Source organism: Cynoglossus semilaevis, chromosome 8 (genome assembly GCF_000523025.1).
Source record: "Cynoglossus semilaevis isolate Cse_v1.0 chromosome 8, Cse_v1.0, whole genome shotgun sequence".
In the NCBI taxonomy this organism is placed as follows: domain Eukaryota; kingdom Metazoa; phylum Chordata; class Actinopteri; order Pleuronectiformes; family Cynoglossidae; genus Cynoglossus; species Cynoglossus semilaevis.
The window spans coordinates 18,295,172-18,313,338 of NC_024314.1; the positions used below are offsets into that span (position 1 = coordinate 18,295,172).

At 41.7% G+C, this 18,167-nt stretch overlaps 2 protein-coding genes across 3 annotated transcripts in view; both read left to right on the forward strand.

Annotated features, from left to right (window-relative positions):
* The first annotated feature begins 101 nt into the window (after window positions 1-101).
* fgd6 (FYVE, RhoGEF and PH domain containing 6) lies at window positions 102-16,480 on the forward strand. 2 transcript variants are annotated; one of them, XM_008315449.3, is made up of 21 exons: window positions 102-381; window positions 2,278-4,369; window positions 6,514-6,634; window positions 7,356-7,423; window positions 7,519-7,549; window positions 9,912-10,063; window positions 10,163-10,319; window positions 10,855-10,942; window positions 11,832-11,882; window positions 11,974-12,032; window positions 12,122-12,193; window positions 12,286-12,354; window positions 12,452-12,535; window positions 12,765-12,844; window positions 12,996-13,098; window positions 13,385-13,531; window positions 13,611-13,713; window positions 14,187-14,281; window positions 14,411-14,539; window positions 14,639-14,787; window positions 14,912-16,480. In XM_008315449.3, exons 1-21 carry the CDS (start codon window positions 372-374, stop codon window positions 14,955-14,957), a joined length of 3,906 nt encoding a protein of 1,301 aa, XP_008313671.1. In that variant the 5' UTR covers window positions 102-371; the 3' UTR covers window positions 14,958-16,480. The 2 variants fall into 2 exon arrangements, with proteins under 2 accessions (XP_008313671.1, XP_008313672.1); XM_008315450.3 differs by having other exon boundaries at window positions 13,388-13,531.
* Window positions 16,481-17,063: 583 nt separating this feature from the next.
* Window positions 17,064-18,167, forward strand: part of ndufa12 (NADH:ubiquinone oxidoreductase subunit A12) — a 2,075-nt gene continuing 971 nt past the window's right edge. The window contains exons 1-3 of the mRNA XM_008315461.3: window positions 17,064-17,219; window positions 17,743-17,828; window positions 18,106-18,166. Coding sequence (XP_008313683.1) covers window positions 17,131-17,219; window positions 17,743-17,828; window positions 18,106-18,166 — 236 coding nt within the window. The 5' untranslated portion in view covers window positions 17,064-17,130. The remainder of the gene's footprint in view (window positions 17,220-17,742; window positions 17,829-18,105; window position 18,167) is intronic.

The window sequence follows — 18,167 nt, forward strand, 5'->3', positions numbered from 1 at the left end:
GCACAAACGTGATGTAAATAAAGGAAACTTTATTTTGCAAAACCATCCGTTTCATTACAACAGTCTTATTTTGAAAGGTCACAACAGGAAGTTCATTCTTTTATACTCTGTTACTTGACGCTCTTGGGAAAAAACTGACAAAAAGAAAAAAAAACTTTGGGAAAAATGGAAAAAGTATCAGACGTAAAGACTCTCCCTGGACCTCCAAAACAGAGATAAGGAATAACCCTGTTGCATTTGCGTGTTTTCCTGTCTCCCTAAACAAACTGACAACAATGTTAAAGGAAGGAAAAATGTTAACGAACATTTTCTCACACTTCCATTGAAAAAGCAGCGACTTCACTCATGGAGAAAGGGATCAGTCTGGAGTCATGAGCTCAGGTTTGTTTCGAGTGGGAAGCTCCTTCACCTTAGTTTAAGTTGTTTGTCTTTTGTTTGGTTTATTAAATATGTTATTTTACTGTTAAACTCTTTGTGCCGAAAATGCAAAACCCTAGTGTAGTAGCGGTCGCGAGCTTCTGTTCTATTTTTAGTTAATTACAGTTTTTCTTAATAACAGCTTTCACAAAGGATATAAAACGGGACTTGGGTTGCGTTTTTTTTTACGAAAAACACTATTTTAACGCAAGCGTACAAACTCTCAACATTACTTTTTAAATATATATCGCGACCACTGTTTTGCAGCTGTGGACGATTTGAAATCCTTTGTCTTTAAACATCTGTCCTGCTGTTGTTGATGCAACAAGTCGGACACGATCGTAACTTGGGCTCCGTTTACATCTGCTTGGATCGAGTTGGAAAACTTCCATGGAATCACCTAACACGTTGGGATTCGACCCACGGTTGCTTCTCATAATAATAACCCGCGTTCTTTGTTATCGTATGTTACACTTATATACTTCTATAATGAATTCGGCTTACTTTTATAAATGCAAAGTTAAAACACTATTGTTTTACGGACCATTCTCCACCTTCACCACAACGGGAGAACGATGGGCCAAAACCACCATGCTTGTATCCTCTTGCATTTTACAGAACTGACCAGTAACGTGGTTGATTAACTTTAATTGTATTTTCAATATTTATTGGCAAATTCAGTTATGGCCTGGTTGTGTTTTGAAATTCTTTTAGTTCACCAAGTAGCTCAAGGCGTAAACACCAGACTAAAAACTCCACAGAAGTTTGTTGTATTTACATGCTTACCTATCTTCCGTGTTACTTAGAATGACCAACGGTGTTGTTTTCAACTTAAGTTGTATCTTTATCGTGCAATGGTCAATTCGGCCGTTTTAATGAAATTCAAAGTTAGAGAAAGCTTAGAATTTTTTGCGTTTTGCACACTACTTAGCTATGGAATAAACCGTTAGCTAAAAGTCCCCCCAAATATAAAACTTAATCGTCCCTTGTATTTTCTCTTTCAAATGTTTAACAGCACATTATTAACTTACTTATATCGTACTTACTTACAACTATCTTACATATTGTTAAATGCATCTTGCGTTTTTATAAACAGAGGTATAACATGGTATTGTTGTGGCGCCCTTACCACGGAGCCAAACACAACACATCACCGCTAGAAAAAAATAGCATTTTGAAGTGTATTTTGTTTTTGTTTTTTTCTCCAGACATGAAGTTCCATCGCTCATTTATTATGATTTTAGAAATTCGGCTGATTTAAATCATTAAAAAGTATAACGGTATTGTTTAAGGAGATCAATTATCCCTGCTATCCAATGCCTTCAACTGTGAAATTGCAGTAGTCGTGTTGAATGGACACATCACTAAAGGCCAACATTTTTCACTTTTACTCCGAATTGACCAACGATATCATTGAATATATTATTTAACGATTTCTAAATCAACCACAGAACCTAGTTTAAGACCACAATAAAATAATAAATGAGGTTTTTGAAAGGTCTTTTTAATGAGTGTGTATAAAATAGGAAGCTAGTTACAGTGTTTCTGGTCAGAGAGACTGTGTTTGGTAAAGAAGAAGAGAGGCTAAGAACACAAAGAAGGCCAGGCATTAGTGAAACTAATAGGTAAACAAAATAAACCAAGATTAATACTCGGTTCACTTTGTATTTTGTGAAGTAAATCTGTTTCACACATGACTTGGTTTCATTATACGTTCTGGGACAGAGGACTTACAGTGGTGTGTATGTTACGCTCTGTGTGTGGATGACAAATGCTTACACTGCATGATTCACTTTCTGCGGAAGTGTCAGTAAATAGTTTGACTTTTCAGTAATTCTCCTCCCTCTTCTCTACATACAGGTGTGAAGAAGCCTCCATTAGCTCCCAAACCTAAACTTCCTGCTGCCACCAAACCCTCTCCCCCACCCATCGCCCCCAAACCGGGGATCCTCACCCAGTCCTCCGTAGTCTCCCATCCTTCTCCAGCCACACTCAAGAGGACCAAACCTGCTCTTGCCCCTAAACCCTGTCTCCCTAAATCTACAGCCTCCTCCCCTCCTGTTTCACCCCCACCTCCCAAACCCAGCGGAGCTCTTATCACATCTCAGGAACAGCAGGAAGCTCTGGACAATAGCCTCTCACTCCTCAACTCCAAAAATGGGATTTTATCAGAGTCCAGTAAACGGGATTCGGACTACATCATCCCCACCTGCTCCTGCGAGCTACAGGACTGCACCCAGCGCCGCCGTCTGGAAAACGGAGGTGTAACTGAGGCCGGCAGTGATTTGCACAAAGATGTGTTGCAGAATGGTATTTCCACAGAGGGATTTAAAGTGCAGAGTACGCAAGAGCAGGAAGCAGAAAAACGGCAGCAGAAGGAGGAGGAGGAGGAGGGAGCAGCAGTGGTGGAGAAGCATGAAGCTGGAGGGATTAGTAAAAAGCCAAGGGAGAAACCTCAAAGACAGAGACACCTGGACAAGGAATCTGCCAGCAAAAAGACACATGGGACAGAGGAGCTGAAGGAGAACTCCTCTGATGCTGTAAAACCTCAGGAAAAGGCAGAGCTTGATGTTTCTAAGGAGGACGTAAAGACTGAGGAGGAGAACTCAGATCCATCAGACTCTCAGGCGGCCTGTGATGTTGCAGGCAGCATCATTGTCTCCTCTAACGCCACACAACATGAAGTAGCTGTAGATTCTTTACAGGTGGATTACAATGAGCCAATCAGCAAAGCCTGCCAGACCAGGCTACACCCTGAACTGCAGGTCCCTGCTGCTCCCAGCAAACCTCTCCCAGTCCCTCAACCCCGGAAACATAGAAGAACAACCCTGGTGAGGCAGGATGGTGTGGAGAGCAGTGTTCAGGATCCTGTGGTGGAGGAGCTGAAGCAGGAGCAGGAGATGCAGGAAGCTGGAGCTGAAGTAAGGTTGTCTGCTCAGTCTCAAGGCTCGGGGGTCCATGGGGACACACTAGAGCAATGTGAGGACAGGCCAAACCAGGAAGCCTTGGGTATGGGAGACACTGAGGCAGACGCTCCTGTCCCACCTCCTCGACAAACGTCCCTCTCACCGCGTCTCCACAGGATGGTCCACACCCTCCCACGACTGAGCAAAAACCTCCCCCAGTGTTTCGACCTGGACTCTGTGAGCCACAATAGAGAGGATGAAGAGAAGCAGGTTGTGCAGATGGACGAAGAGGAGGACGGATACGGTGACTTCGCAAGGTATCCGATCGCCTACAGCCTCCCCAAACAGATCAAGCTGGGATGTGACCCTCCCCTGGTCAACGCCAGGAGGGCCCTCTCTGCTGACGACCAACCATTGCCGAGTGCACCACCCAGGAAACCTCAACGACACAGCCTACCGGCTCCTCCTCCGCCGTCCTTCTGTCCCCCTGCTCCTCCTCATGCCAACACCCCCATGAGGGAGTTACCCGCGCCTCCTCAGGAGAAAGCATCATGGCGTTTCTCGCGACCTTGCGTGACCTTCTTCAGTCGGCAGATGCCCACCCGGAGCAGCATGCCTCCCAAGAGTCGAGCTCCGGCGCTGGGCAGCAAGCAGAGGGCGCAGTCCTTCTCTGCGGCCGACCTGGCAATCAGAGCCAGTCCTCACAAGAGGAGCCTGTCTTTTCGGAAGCTTCTGGAGCTCAGACTGTCGGTGAAGATGCTGCCAAAGCTTCTATCCAAGTCAGGGCAGAGTCTGGACTGTGCTAACGTGGAGTCCCCGCAGGAGGAGAGGAGACGAGAGAGGCCCAGCAGCTGCATAGGAGAGGCTGATCTATGTGGAGAGGTGGAGTACGAGAACGTGCCTCTGTACGAGGAAATCCCAGAGTACATGAACCTGCCGTTTCACAATGGCAGGTTGGGATGGTCACATGACCCTGACGCTGAGGATTCAGACATTTATGAAGTCCAGGATCCTTATCAGCGATGCCAGGATCATGAATATGAGAGGTAAAGTAGTCACTTGACTTTGGCTCATTTCAGTTTGGAAGTTGTTGTGCAATCTTTGTCTATCAATTTGATCACTCTGTCATTGACTGGACAGCTGCAGGTGGTGCCAATTGGGACCACGCTCCAGCATTTTGTCCCCCTAGGTGCAGATTTTCCTACCAAGTGGCTAAGTTTCTTGCCAACTTCCTGTCATCACCCCACATCCAATGAATGACCAAAAATTGGATCTGTGCTGTTGAAACTTTCATTAAAAATCAGATATGGCTCACATATAGTAAAACACATTAGACTTCTAACTGCGGTGTGAACGCAGCCCAACATCTGGGGCAATTCTCGCCCCTCAGCATTTGGCCAATCCCAGTAGAGAAACTTACAAACAGTGACAAAACACAATGTTGGTCGGTCAGTGGCATCGGTTCTACGTGAGCTCCTGGCACAGAGCTTTGATTTGAGCAGGTCGGCCTGTTTTCCTGTGGGTTATTTTCAGTGGCCAGAGCAGGAAATGTCTGAGAATCGCAGAAACGCTACACAGCTCTCTAGAACAGGGAAAATAAACTTCCAGCAACCACCGGTCTCCTCCTCCTCTTCTTTCTCCTTCTCCTCTCCTCCTCCTTCTTTTGTCCACCTCCTCCTCACCTCTTTAGCCTCTGTGCTAAGGCTGTTCTAAATCTCATCACATGTCCCAGTTAACAACACAGAATGAAACTGTTTGGCTGCTCAAATAATTCAACAAATCCTCAACAGGACTTTGTTTCACTTTTGGTTTTCTCCATTCATATTTACTGAGAGTTTAACTCTTGGGCCAGATTTTGGCGCTGGAACAGACTTGTAATAACGTACAAATGGATTAACTTTTAGCCAAAAGTCAGTGGATGTCTAACTATTATGTACTAACTATTATCTTGTGTTAGCGTTGCCTCTTTTTGCAAAACTTTTAGCTAACCTTTAGCTGCTTCAGACCTTTACCTTTGACCCTCTATTTAGTTGGAAACCATTGTTTTAGTTGTGGAAGTGTTGGTTCACCTTTATCAATTTTTGTTATATTTCGGGCTAACCTGTAGCTAGTTTAAAAACACATTTTTTTGCTGTTTTATTTAGTAAACTTAAACTATTTTCTAAAATGTTGTGAAGTTTTTGAATACTAAGGCTGTAATTGGACTTTGGGTTTGTAATGTTTGAACACATCACAAATTCCTGGCGACCAGAGACATTTTTATTTCTAGAATTTTCTGACCAAAAATTAGGGTTTTGCCGAGAAATTCTGGAAAAGAAAATTTCATCATATTCTTAAACTGCGTTGCAAACAGAGTAGCCAGATTGGTGAACTTCTATAAATTACAAAACAGTTCAGACGACCCAATTTGAATTACCGGTGACATGGGGTCGCGACCCCAAGGTTGAAAAACACTGCAGTTGACAGATTAGAAATGTACAGAGAGGAAAACCTTTTTTGTTTGAAAAAACCCCTGATTATTGTGACAAACATGGCTCTCTAAATAAGATGTAATTCTTTTATGATTAAATTATTACCACGCTCAAATATTTTTCAAATTGAGTTACTGTTAAAAATGTCCTGTTTTCCAATGTGGTGAGAGGCAGTTTGTGTGCTCAGAAGACGTGAGTGAATTCCACCTCATGTTCGTAGCCTTGGGCTGTGAACAAGTGCCATTCTGTGCCAGCTCCTTCCAGCCAAACGCTCTGTTGACTCCTCTGACAATTGTATTTGAAGATTTTTCAGGAGGAAAATACTCTGTCTTTGCTTTAACATTGACTCACGGTGTGGTTAGTTGAGTTTATCCTTGGTGTTGGACAAACAATTGACATGACGCATCCATTATTTATACAGGGAGGGTTCATCTGAACACACACACATGAACACACACACACACACAGGTTTTTGTATATTGTTGGGCCCTTCATATAAACCTAATAAATTCCCTGGTTCTTTACCCTATTCTTAATTACAAATAAATATTTAATCTTAATGATTAACCTTTCTCTTCTATAACAGAATCACACACACACACACACACTCACTCACACACTTCCGTTCTAAGGGTCAATGTTAAATTCTTTGCCTTTTTTTTATAACCCTTCTTTATCAAATCTCTGTGTTTGATTTATATTTTTTGTCTGTGTTTCAGTGATTGGCTGAGGCACTCGGAGGAGGAGGAGGAGGAGGAGGAGGAGGAGCTCCACAGTTCAGATGAAGAAGACAACAGCTCCACCTCCAGTAAAGAGCACGTGGACGAGGTTGACAAACAGGTACAAACGTCTCACTTCAGTCCTGAAGTCCAGACCTGACACAGATACCACTGAGTGGCTGACAGGACACCAAGTGGGCACTGCTCTGTACTGCAGCTCAATGGGTTTTTAAAGACAAATTCAATTCAATCTGTTTTCGTGCAAGTTGGTACTGGTAGGACCAGGTTTTTCACAGGGCCAGGTTGTAAATGGACAACGTTCTTATCAGGCCAGGCTGTGATTGGACCAGGCTCTGGTCTGACCAGGCTCTGCTAGGACCAGGCTAAAGTTGGACAACGTTCTTATCGTGCCAGCCACTGGTCCGACCAGGCTCTGATAAGACCAGTAGGAGAATTCAGTGGAGTGGAGTCCAACAGTGATGCCCAAATGAAGTCAGAGAGAGAGAATGGCTGTGCCACATTATCATTCAACAGCACACTCCACCGAGTGTGACAGGAACACAGGCGGAGGAGGAGGAGGAGGAGGAGGTTGTTGCTCTTGCTGTTGTTGTTGTTGTTGCTTCACTTTCTTCAGGCTCCAGTTTAGGAGTCTGTTTAAACTCCAGAGCTGAGAAGTTTTAGCTGCTGCAGGAGAATCAGACCATGGTGATCTGCAGTGAAGCTGTGAGCACTTTGACTGTTGGTGCAGTGAAACTGCTGTGACTGTGTCTGTGTCTGTGTCTGTGTCTGGGACTGTGTCTGTGACTTGGTCTCTGACTGTGTCCGTGTCTGCGTTTCCACAGCAGGAGGATGAGATGAAGAGGAAGAAGGTGGTGCACATCGCCCAGGAAATCATGAGCTCAGAGAAAGTGTGAGTGTTTGAAGGAAGACAGAGAAGACAGGACGAAGACGTGGTGCTGCCATAAAAGTTTGAATTTGATGTTTTTGTCTCTTTTCTTTAATCAGGTTTGTGGATGTCCTGAAGCTCCTCCACATCGTGAGTACATTGTTGGAGTTATTGTGAACTTTTGCCATTTGTTTAATTTTTCTGCTGAAATAAATTATTGTTGGCTACAAATGAAACCTTAATAGTCATTAAATATACATATTTCTTACAATATAACTGTACTGTACAGTAACTATACTATTTATCACTCTATTTACATTCAATGGTAGTATATATTGGTGTGTTTAGCAACATTTAATCCAGTTTTGCTAAAGTTTCTTAAACCTTTAGCTATCTGTTGACCTCTCTAAAATATTAGGTTAAATATCTTTGCTAATAACGTTGAGCTAATTCTGGGTTGTGATTGAGTCCCTTTTTGTTAACATTTAGCTGTGCCACGTTAGTTCAGTTGTTGAAGTGAGGGTACGGATTTTGTTTTTGAGAACTTTTATTTAACTTTATTGTAGTCGTGGCTTTGCTTTTGCTTATGCTTTTTTTTTTTACTTTTAACATTCATCAATTGGGCCATATTGATACCCGTGTGGGCCGGTTTTGGCCCGTAAGCCGTCTGTTTGACACCCCTGCTTTAGACATTTGTATCTGCGTTATTGTGCCTAATGGTTCTGATTCAGCTCTGTTTTTGCTACATTCATTCAGCTAATTTGTACCTATTTTTGAGAAGTATTTAACCATCTTCTGCTACTTTTAGTCAATGCTTTTGCAAAAGGCCTTTTTCAGTTCTTAAATTCATTGCATGGCAAACCTTTGGTAATTTCGCTAAAAATATTTGGGGGGGCATGTTTGGATGTCTCTCAAAGAGTCATTTCATTTCTGTTAACTTCTCTCAACAAACTGTGTATTATCTTGGTTTTAACTTGAACTATTTTTATATCTGTGTTTTGGTTTGTGCAGACACTGAAAAGTCACAGTCTGTTTAAGATCTGGTTTTGAGGGGAATCCCAGCAGAGTGGGTTCATGTTTCCCAACACTCGACCAAACTCAGAGGTCGGGGGGTTGGTCAGGGAAGGTCCACCTGTTTCTCTGCTTCAGACGTGACTTTGAAAAGAAAGCGGGGCAGGATTAATGGAAAAACTTCCTGGTTCCGTGGCTGATGGAGGAGAGAGGTGTGGGGGTGGTGTCAGAGGGTGAGAGGGTGAGATGAGGCGGCAGAGCGCCGTCCAAGAAACGGGGTCGGATCACATTCTTCTCTGGCCTCTCACGGCTCAGCTCGGAGCGGCAGCTGCTTCCTCGGGCCGCGCAGCCGACATCCAGGCACACACACTTGTCTCACATAATCCTCTGTGTGTGTGTGTGTGCAGGTGGGAGCGTGGGTTGTGCAAACATTACAGCTCCAAATCCAGACGCTGTGTGTTTGTCATCTCTTTTTGAAATGTTCAATCCTGTTTCTGGTTCATGATGTTGCCGTGTGAGATCTGAGGTGATTTATTTGTCGCGTCGTTGGGTCAGTGTGCAGTAAAGTAAACGCACAAAGGTCTTGTTGTTCTTTTTGTGTGACAAGAACAAACATTTTCTATTTATTCTGTTTCTATTTTCAACCTTTTGTGTTTCCTGGGGTTGGTGGTGAATCCTCCTCTGAACACATGAGGTTGTGGGTAATTTGTTTTGTTGTTGCCGTCCTGGTTCTACATAAATGCAATGTGTGTATGTGTGTGTGTTTAACAAGGACATTTGGATTTGTGTGCCCCCCTCCTCCCCCGTTTCCTTCCAGGTGGATGTATGTGTTGGCTCAGAAGAGTGCTGACTCGAGGGTGGGGGGGTGCGTGGTCTGTTGTCACCATGATTTTTTTTATAGTGAGGACATTGTAGGAATGTCTGTATTTGCCCCTGAAATTCTTAGCAATTTACTTGGTTTACGACAGAAAAAGCTCATATATAACAATGTAAAAAAAAGCTAAAACATTAGCCACAAAAGCTAAGAAATAAGAAGACAAAAGCAAGCGAGTTCCTCTGTAGTTTGCAGTAGTTAAACTAAAAGTTAGCATAAAAACGTGTAAATGCCACAAGACTATTAGCTTAAGCATGACAAAAATACTAAAAGTTAGCATAAAAACGTGTAAAAGCATGACAAAAACAGAAAGCTAACAAAAATTAGCATAAAACAAGCTGGAGGTTAGCCAAAGGGAGTTAAACGTTTTGCCAAAAATAACACAAATTATCTTATTTATCTAGAAGTCAGATTGGAAGTAGTTAACGTTTCACTTACTTGAAATGTTAACTACTATCAATTGAACCGCATCTAAAAATTAGCTTAGAAAGCTAATCCTAAGCTAACTGAAATCTGGAGTTAGTTTTTCTTCCTATTAAGCTTTATTCACATACCTGTCCTCGTTACCTTCGTTATCGTTGTCTGTGAGTGAGTGTTTGTCAGTGCTAACACAGTGTGTGTCTTTAGGATTTCCGAGATGCTGTTGCCAAGGCGACGCGTCAGAATGGGAAACCGGTGGTGGACGAGAGGATCCTGAACCAGATCCTGTATTATTTACCACAGCTGTACCAACTGAACAGAGACCTGCAGAGGGAGCTGGAGGAGAGAGTGGCTCACTGGTATTAACATACATACATTTATACACATACTGTACATGTACTTAGAGGGAACGAGCTGGTTGACTGATTCCTGCTGTTGGTCTGTTGGTGCGGTCATAGGAGTGATCACCAGAGACTGTCGGACATCTTTGTCCAGAAGGGTCCGTACCTGAAAATGTACTCCACCTACATCCGACAGTTTGACAACAACGTCGCTCTGTTGGACGAACAGTGCAGGAAAAACCCAGCGTTCGCTGCTGTGGTCCGAGAATTTGAGGTAGAGTTTACGCTGTTTCCCTACTCCCTTATCTGTGCCAAGTCCTATTGAGAATTAAGCGTTTTATCATCACTTTTTACAGGGTTTGCATTCCCTATTACAGGAATCCCTGAGTTCCTCTGTGTTATTTTTTGAGTTAAATGTGTAAAAACGTCAGCATATATTTTTCATTATAACACATCTCTCAGCAAACTTAGCTTTAATTCAACATAACCCATGACTCTTTGTGAGATTACATTTCTAATTTTTGTCAAAGGACATTGGTGCAGGAGGAAAACCATGTCTAAGAGGTGAAATGCAAAGTCAAACAGATGTGGACTTTAATCAGACCTGATATCGTTAGCTAGTCTATCATTTCAAAAACCTTAAAAAGAATCACTTTCAAACCTCCACAGAACCCACAGCCAAAGATACTGTAGATAATTTATCTGCAGCTTTAAAGCAGAAACATCTGTCGCTCTTCTGAGCCTGGGTTGTTCAGATCTTCACTGCTTTTGTCTGTGTGTGTGTGTGTGTGTGTGTGTTTTGCTCTCAGATGAGTCCCAGGTGTGCCAGTCTGGCTTTGAAACACTACCTGCTAAAACCAGTTCAGAGGATTCCTCAGTACCAACTGCTGCTCACAGGTCTGAACGCACCACGAACAACAACAACAACAACAACAACAACAACAACAACAACAAACTCCTGTTTCTGCTCTGTCTCTTTCAAACTCACTGCACTCAAGTTTAAGACTTTTATCAATTCATATTTACTGACCATTTGGGGTCCATATGGTCTGGCCTGCTTCATAGTTTTGGTAAAATACTGACACCTAGTGGATGAATGCGTCCACCAAAACACAAAGGTTACATTAAAATAAAAATCAAATACATTAAATTATCCTTTAACTTAAGTGTCTTGTTTTGACCTTTTAACCCTTTAACTCTTTTTTATTATGATTTGATTTTGTTGTAATTGCAGTTAAATTAAACTAGTTTAGTTTTGCTTTCATTGCTTTATTTTGATTCGGTCTGTTCTACCTTTTTTTTTGGTGTAACTTGGCAACCCAGTTTGTTTTCTTTACTCTTGAATTCTCTGTCCTTTTATATCTATTCTTGCTTCGTCTCATCTGGACCTCTCCTGTCTTAGCTCGTCTAATCTGGTCTTATCTCCTGTTTGATTTCCCCCTCTTCTCTGGTTTCATCTCATCATGTGTGGTCTCAGTCACTTTACCTGCGGTTTTATCTGTACTGTATCTGACCCTGGTCTTGTCTCTGATCTTATATCTTTTATCTTGTTTTTCGTCCTTTTTTGGTCTCATCCCGTCGTATCTTGTTATATAACATCCTATTTCACCTGGTCTTATCTGGTCATTTCAAGTCCTAGACTAGTTTCACAATGCAGTCAAAAGTGGGCCGCATCCCACATTTTGGTCCACATGTCATCAATCAGTTAATCACCTGAGAACTGTATCTCTGATCTCTCTGCTCTGGTCTGGTTTGTGCATGGTTAAAATCTCTTGTTTTTCTCCAGATTATCTGAAGAACCTTCCAGAAGACTCGGAGGATTATAAGGACACACAAGGTAAATCCATCAGACCAGACTCTCGACATTATTGTGTGTAATGTTTGTCATAAGAACGAAACGTTTAACTTCTCCTCGTCTCCTAAAACAGCTGCCCTCAGCATCGTGAAGGAAGTGGCCAACCACGCCAACGACATCATGAAACAAGGGGTGAGATTGGGTCACCATTCAAAGTCCAGAGCCTGATATCATCAGTGTCTCAGGGGTCTGACCTTGGAGGGGTTTGTTTTTTTTTTCAGGACAACTTCCAGAAGCTGATGCAGATTCAGTACAGTCTGAACGGTCACCACGAGATCGTCCAGCCCGGCAGAGTGAGTTCAGGAGGTTCAACGGAGCATCGGAAATGTTTTATCAACAATGGATTTGATCTAAAAAAGACAAACAAAACTGTTTGTCTTCACAGGTGTTCCTGAAGGAGGGCACTCTGATGAAGCTGTCCAGGAAGGTCATGCAGCCACGCGTGTTCTTTCTGGTGAGACTTTCACCGAAATGAAATCACGTTTTTCTCCGTGTTTTCTCCAGAGGTCTGACGACTGTCGTGTATTTTTTTTTTTCTCGGTTTTGTGCAGTTCAACGACGCTCTGATGTACACCACTCCAGTCCAGTCGGCTCAGTATAAACTCAACTGTGTTCTCTCTCTGGCTGGGATGAAGGTCGGTGAAGAATCATCACTTCTTTTTGTAACATAATTCCAAATGTCTTGATATTTTATTTCCTTGAAAGAATAATGGATGATATTTGAACCAAAACCAAACTCCACAGAAGAAAACAAAGATTTGACATCAGCAGCTGTAGCCGTTTCCCTCTGTGTCCACTAGGGGCAGCATACAATGATTTTTCTTCTCTTACCTTCAAGTTGTGTTCAAATCCTTCTGTTTCCAGGTGAGTAAACCCAGTCAGGAAGCCTATCAGAACGAGCTGAACATCGAAAGCATCGAACGCTCCTTCATCCTGTCTGCCAGGTCAGCACTTCCTGTCTGTGACGCAATTTTTACCACCGTATGGATTGATTTTCAGTGTTGGTGGGGCCTGACCTGTTTTCTTGTTTACCACCGTATGGATTGATTTTCAGTGTCGGTGGGGCCTGACCTGTTTTCTTTCTGTTTTCTGCAGCTCGGCCACAGAGAGAGACGAGTGGCTGGAGGCCATCGCCAAGGCCATAGACGACTACACCAAGAAGAAAACCACCTTCATATCAAGTCGGAGTCAGGAGGAGGTAAAACAACACGGCCTGTTGATGAAGGGCTTGGCAACATGAGGCCCGCAGGCCAGCTTTGGCCCATTATAGTTACCATTATGAGAACATCATTTTTAAATATTACACCCTGCTGCCTGGATCATCTTTGTTAAACAGTTCTGGGCTCGAGGCCTTCTCTGCTGATAACCATCAAAGACAGGCAGGGACAAGCTTTAACGTGCAAATGTCCTGCACCAAAGTTCATACTGAAAATTAGCAAAAGTAAAGGACTTGGACTTTAATATTCTACTATGCTTTTCTTCAGCAGGTGGAGACTGATGTTGACAGCGGGCCTCCGTTAGGCTCCAAGGCCCCCATCTGGATCCCGGACCTGAGAGCTACCATGTGCATGATCTGTACCTGTGAGTTCACGCTGACGTGGAGGAGGCATCACTGTAGAGCCTGTGGGAGGGTGGGTACCACACTTTGACCCTACCTCATCCTGGTCCATGTTTTCTTACCGGCCCCTAACGTGACCACGTGTTCCACAGGTGGTGTGTCAGGCCTGCTCTGCCAACAAGTACTACCTGGAGTACCTGAAGAACCAGCCGGCACGTGTGTGTGATCACTGCTTTGCCAAACTACAGGAGAACAGTGAGTGAAACATGAAAGTCAAGAGTTCATTCTCTGCACAGAACCTCATGGAACATTCCCCAGTTTTAGATGAGCACACACAGAAGTCATCTTTTCACTCCTGCTTCCACCTCTGGATTCAACATTGTGATTTTTTTTTACTTCACCTTAAAAATCCTTAGTTCAGATTTATCTCACTGACACCAAGTGACCACAGGAGGCAGCAGAGGACCAGCAGCGTATCTGTCCCTGCGAGCTAAAAACACAGATTTTCTCTATGGACTTTGGTCTAGAACTGGCAATTTATTTGACTCTTGACTCAGGTCGGATTAAAAAGCCAAATGCACTGTATCCAGCCCCCGACCGTAGTTTGGTCAAGCCTGGAAACTCAAGAGATCAAAAAAACTCAAGTTCTCATTATTATAATTCTGCAGACACGTGATGCATGTGTGGGTGTAATTGGTTGAATTTTTGGTTCCTGTTCTTGTTCTCAGGTGACCGCTGCGCCTCCACGTCGCTTTCTCCAATCAAATCAGGAGCTTTTTCTTTCACCAGGAAACAGAAGAAGATTCCCGCTGCACTAAAAGAGGTCAGAAAATCTTCTTGACGGAAAAATGTCTTTCTTGTTTTCCTGGACATGTGCAAGGATCAGTAATAGTTGTTGATTTATGATGTGTTATAAAGACTGGAGAGTGAGTATGCTCTTCTTTTTCGCCAGGTTTCTGCAAACACAGAGAACTCCTCCATGAGTGGTTACCTGAACAGGTCAAAGGGCAACAAGAAGCAGTGGAAGAGGCTGTGGTTTGTCATCAAGAATAAAGTCCTGTACACGTACGCTGCCAGTGAGGTACTGATGACTGGACTTCATCTCCACGCCCTAAAGTTTTCCTCTTCGTTTTCGTTATTTTCCGTCCAGTGTTTCTGAGCCGCTCTTCTGTGTGTGCAGGATGTCGCAGCTCTGGAGAGTCAACCTCTGCTGGGCTTCTTCCTCAGGGAAGAGAAGAACGGTCCTGCTCAGAAGCTGCAGTTCAAACTGTACCACAAGAACACGCTCTTTTACATCTTCAAGGCTGACGACATCCCAACTGCACAGAGGTTTGTGACTTTCTTGTTATCAGTACAAAGCCTGAAGCAGAACACAGTAACAGTTCCTGTTACTGTGAAAACATCTGTGTTTCTTTTTAAAAAAAAAAAAATTCCTTTCTTTTCTTCTGCTCAGATGGATCGAAGCCTTTCAGGAGGCGATGATTCTGGAACAGGAATGATCTTTGATTCTCACAGCTCCAGAACCGACTTTTCAACCCCCACCTGAAGGCCTGGAACCACGTAGGTCACAAGCTCAGGAAAGGACCCTTAATTCCCTACAGAAAAACAAGTGCAGAGCGCCACCCAGTGTGCAGAGAGGAGGCCGCTACTTGTTAAGGACTGAATTCTGTTTTTGTAAACAGGGAGCAGCAGCTGTTGCTGAGGTCAGAAGTTGTAAGGAGTTTTGTCTGTGGGTCAAAGGTCAAGTCCAGAAGCCTGAGTGTGAAAGTGATACCAAACTGTTGTCGGGGGCCTGTTTTAATCCCTGGGATGATCTGATGGGGGTTGAATTGATGGGATTAGTATAAGGGTGAAGGAATCACTACAGTGTAAAAAAGAAAAACACGCAGAAAACAAACGAAAATCTTTCTCCATTCTTGAATGCTTTGAGCAACAGTTTTTCTAAGTGTGCCAGGTCAGGATCCTTTAGCTGTTTGCGCCCCCTGCTGATCAACCGTTCTTTAGAGCCAGCGCAAGACAGACATTAACCGTAAACTGAAGTCTCACTAAATAAAATGGTTTATTTAAATATTTTGACTTTGGTTTGAGCGAAACAAACATCAGTTCTCAGTCAGACTAGAGGTAATGCAGCAAAAATGACACGAAAACGAAGAATTTTTAGATTTTAATTGTGCACTACTGTACACATTTACAAAAACCTGAACCTCTACAAACCACATATCTATCAGGAAATATTCAAATGCTTGGATTCTTGGTCCTAACGATGTTTAACAATGTTGCTGATGTGTTTTATATGAGAAGGCTTTTTACTGTGAAACAAAATCTGAATATTTAGCTCTTTAGTTTAATCTCTCTGGTTTAGAGATTTTAATCTATATATTTTTTAGTTTTACACTAAAAGACCACACATTCATATTAAGGGGTTAAAAACAGCATCGTCCTGGAGGGAAAAACTGGAAATAATGTAAAAGATTTTTACATTTTTACCTGTTTTTTAATCACATCATAAATGGTTAATGGATAAAACTGTGCATATGGACACAAAATAACAACATTGACCTTTTTTTAAATATAGCAAAGTAAGTATTTATGAAATAGGAAGATTTATTTTTAAAGCACAGGCTGCAGCCTGTTTTGGGGAGTCAGGGTTTGTTTCAGGAGACTTTAATCAAGATGAAGTACTGTGGTAAAAATACATGAACTAAATTTCTGATGAAATACTAAAAAAAACATCTTGATTGCAATAATGAAGGTGCTCTGTTTTTCAACACGGAAACACTTTTATAATCATGTTTCCATGACTACTCATTGAATAAACCCTACATCTCACTTTAAAAGCTGACAAATAACCTGTTATTAGAGGTTTTCCTAAACCTACGGGAGCCTGGTTGAAACAAAACGGAAGTGGGATGATACAAAAGCTGGTGCTTTTTCATGTTTGTGTATAAACATTAGAGACTCCTGTAAATGTTGTTTCTGAACTGTCAGGAAACAGTTTGAATAAAATATATGTGTAAATACACGTCAAATCTGTGTTTTTGGTGCCCTCTGGTGTTTGATAATTATATTTTGTTAAAAATATTTCTCTGTAGCCAGAAAATAACTCCTAAAAATAGCTAGACTAGAAAAATGCAAAAGATTTGAAAGGAATAAATAACAACAAATATAAACTTAGTGACGTCATAAAGACTTGACAATTGTTTCAACTCACCAAATGACAATAAAATAAACTATAATTACAAAAAATAAAATCACTACATAGCGACGAACTTCAACCGGACTTGAAATGATTTCTGTGAGTGTGACAAATGAGTCTATAAAAAAATGAGTAATATGACTGACATAATTACTTTACTGTGTCACATTAAAGGGGGGGGGGGGATTTAATCGCTTCATAAATATTTAACCATTCATGCAAATGTATATTTTTAATGGATAAAACTGCATACAATCAAATTATTTTTTTAACTTTGACACATGAATCAAATACGCCTTAATAAATTTATAAATGCCTAATTATTACATCTTTACTTGAATGCTATTGATATTCAATATCGTTATTAAATAATATGTATTTGTAGTTTGGTAAAAGAGGAACCTTCCGGTGTGGGTATAAACTTCCGGCTCTGATATTGTGTTGCGCTGTTCGTCTCCTTAATTCTTCCGTCAAAGATGGCGGAGTATGTGAATATAGTCCGAAGGGCTTTCGGACAGTTAACAGGTCACGGTGGAGTCCGTGGTTTCATGCTGCAGTTTTTCAGGTCAGTTGGAGGAAAATAAGTTTTGTTTTTGTGAAATTAGTGTCAAACCCGCAGTTAAATGTTTTTTATCAACTGAGAACTGAGAAGTGACAAGGTTGTATTCCTTCAGCTAAGCTAGCATGTTGACATTTGAGAAATACTCTTCGTCCTTATCACGATATTCACAAACTGTTTATTTAAGAAAGACCATGTATGTGTCATTGTGTTGTTAACTCACAAATCTGGCTCTTAGCTCAACCAAATTTTGTTTTTTGTCAATAGCCACCTGGACGGCTTTCAGTTTAAGAATAAGATTGTTGTTGTTGTAAACAAAGGACTTTATTGACAGCTGTGGGTTTTTATTTGAGAAATGCTTATATGTAAGGGAGGCTGCTTGATTTTTATTTTTTTATTTTTTTGGTTGATAGCGTTAATCCATTTAATAAATAACGTTGACTTTCAATGTAACAAAATAAAAGAAATACTGTATTTTAGTCCTTATCTTTTGTTCACTCCAGCCATAATTTTTTTTTTCTGCCGACAGAGCAAATGATGTGAAAGTAGGAGCTCTGGTCGGTGTGGATAAATATGGGAACAAATACTATGAGGATAGCAAGAACTACTTCTTTGGTAAGTCCCAAAAATTAGAATTTGTTAAAATAACAAAATGATCTGTGATGATTTGTGAAGAGTGTGTAGAAGTAATACAGGATTTTATAGATTTTTGCGAAGAATTATTTTCTTTATTTCTGTTGTAGTACTCCTGTTTAGTATACAAGTACAAGTATACATGTATGCTCCTATAACTAATACATATATAAAAAGAGGAGTTTTCATATATCTGATACACAGTACTGTTATTCTGGTAAATGACAAGTGTGTTTGTTTGTTTTGTTTTTTTACACAGGACGTCACCGCTGGGTGATCTACACCACAGAGATGAATGGGAAAAAGACTCTGTGGGATGGG

Coding starts and splice junctions, on each gene's coding strand:
- fgd6 (XM_008315449.3), top strand. Junction 11,883..11,973: donor GGATTATAAGGACACACAAG/GTAAATCCATCA, acceptor CTCCTAAAACAG/CTGCCCTCAGCATCGTGAAG. Junction 12,536..12,764: donor TCTCTCTGGCTGGGATGAAG/GTCGGTGAAGAA, acceptor TTCTGTTTCCAG/GTGAGTAAACCCAGTCAGGA.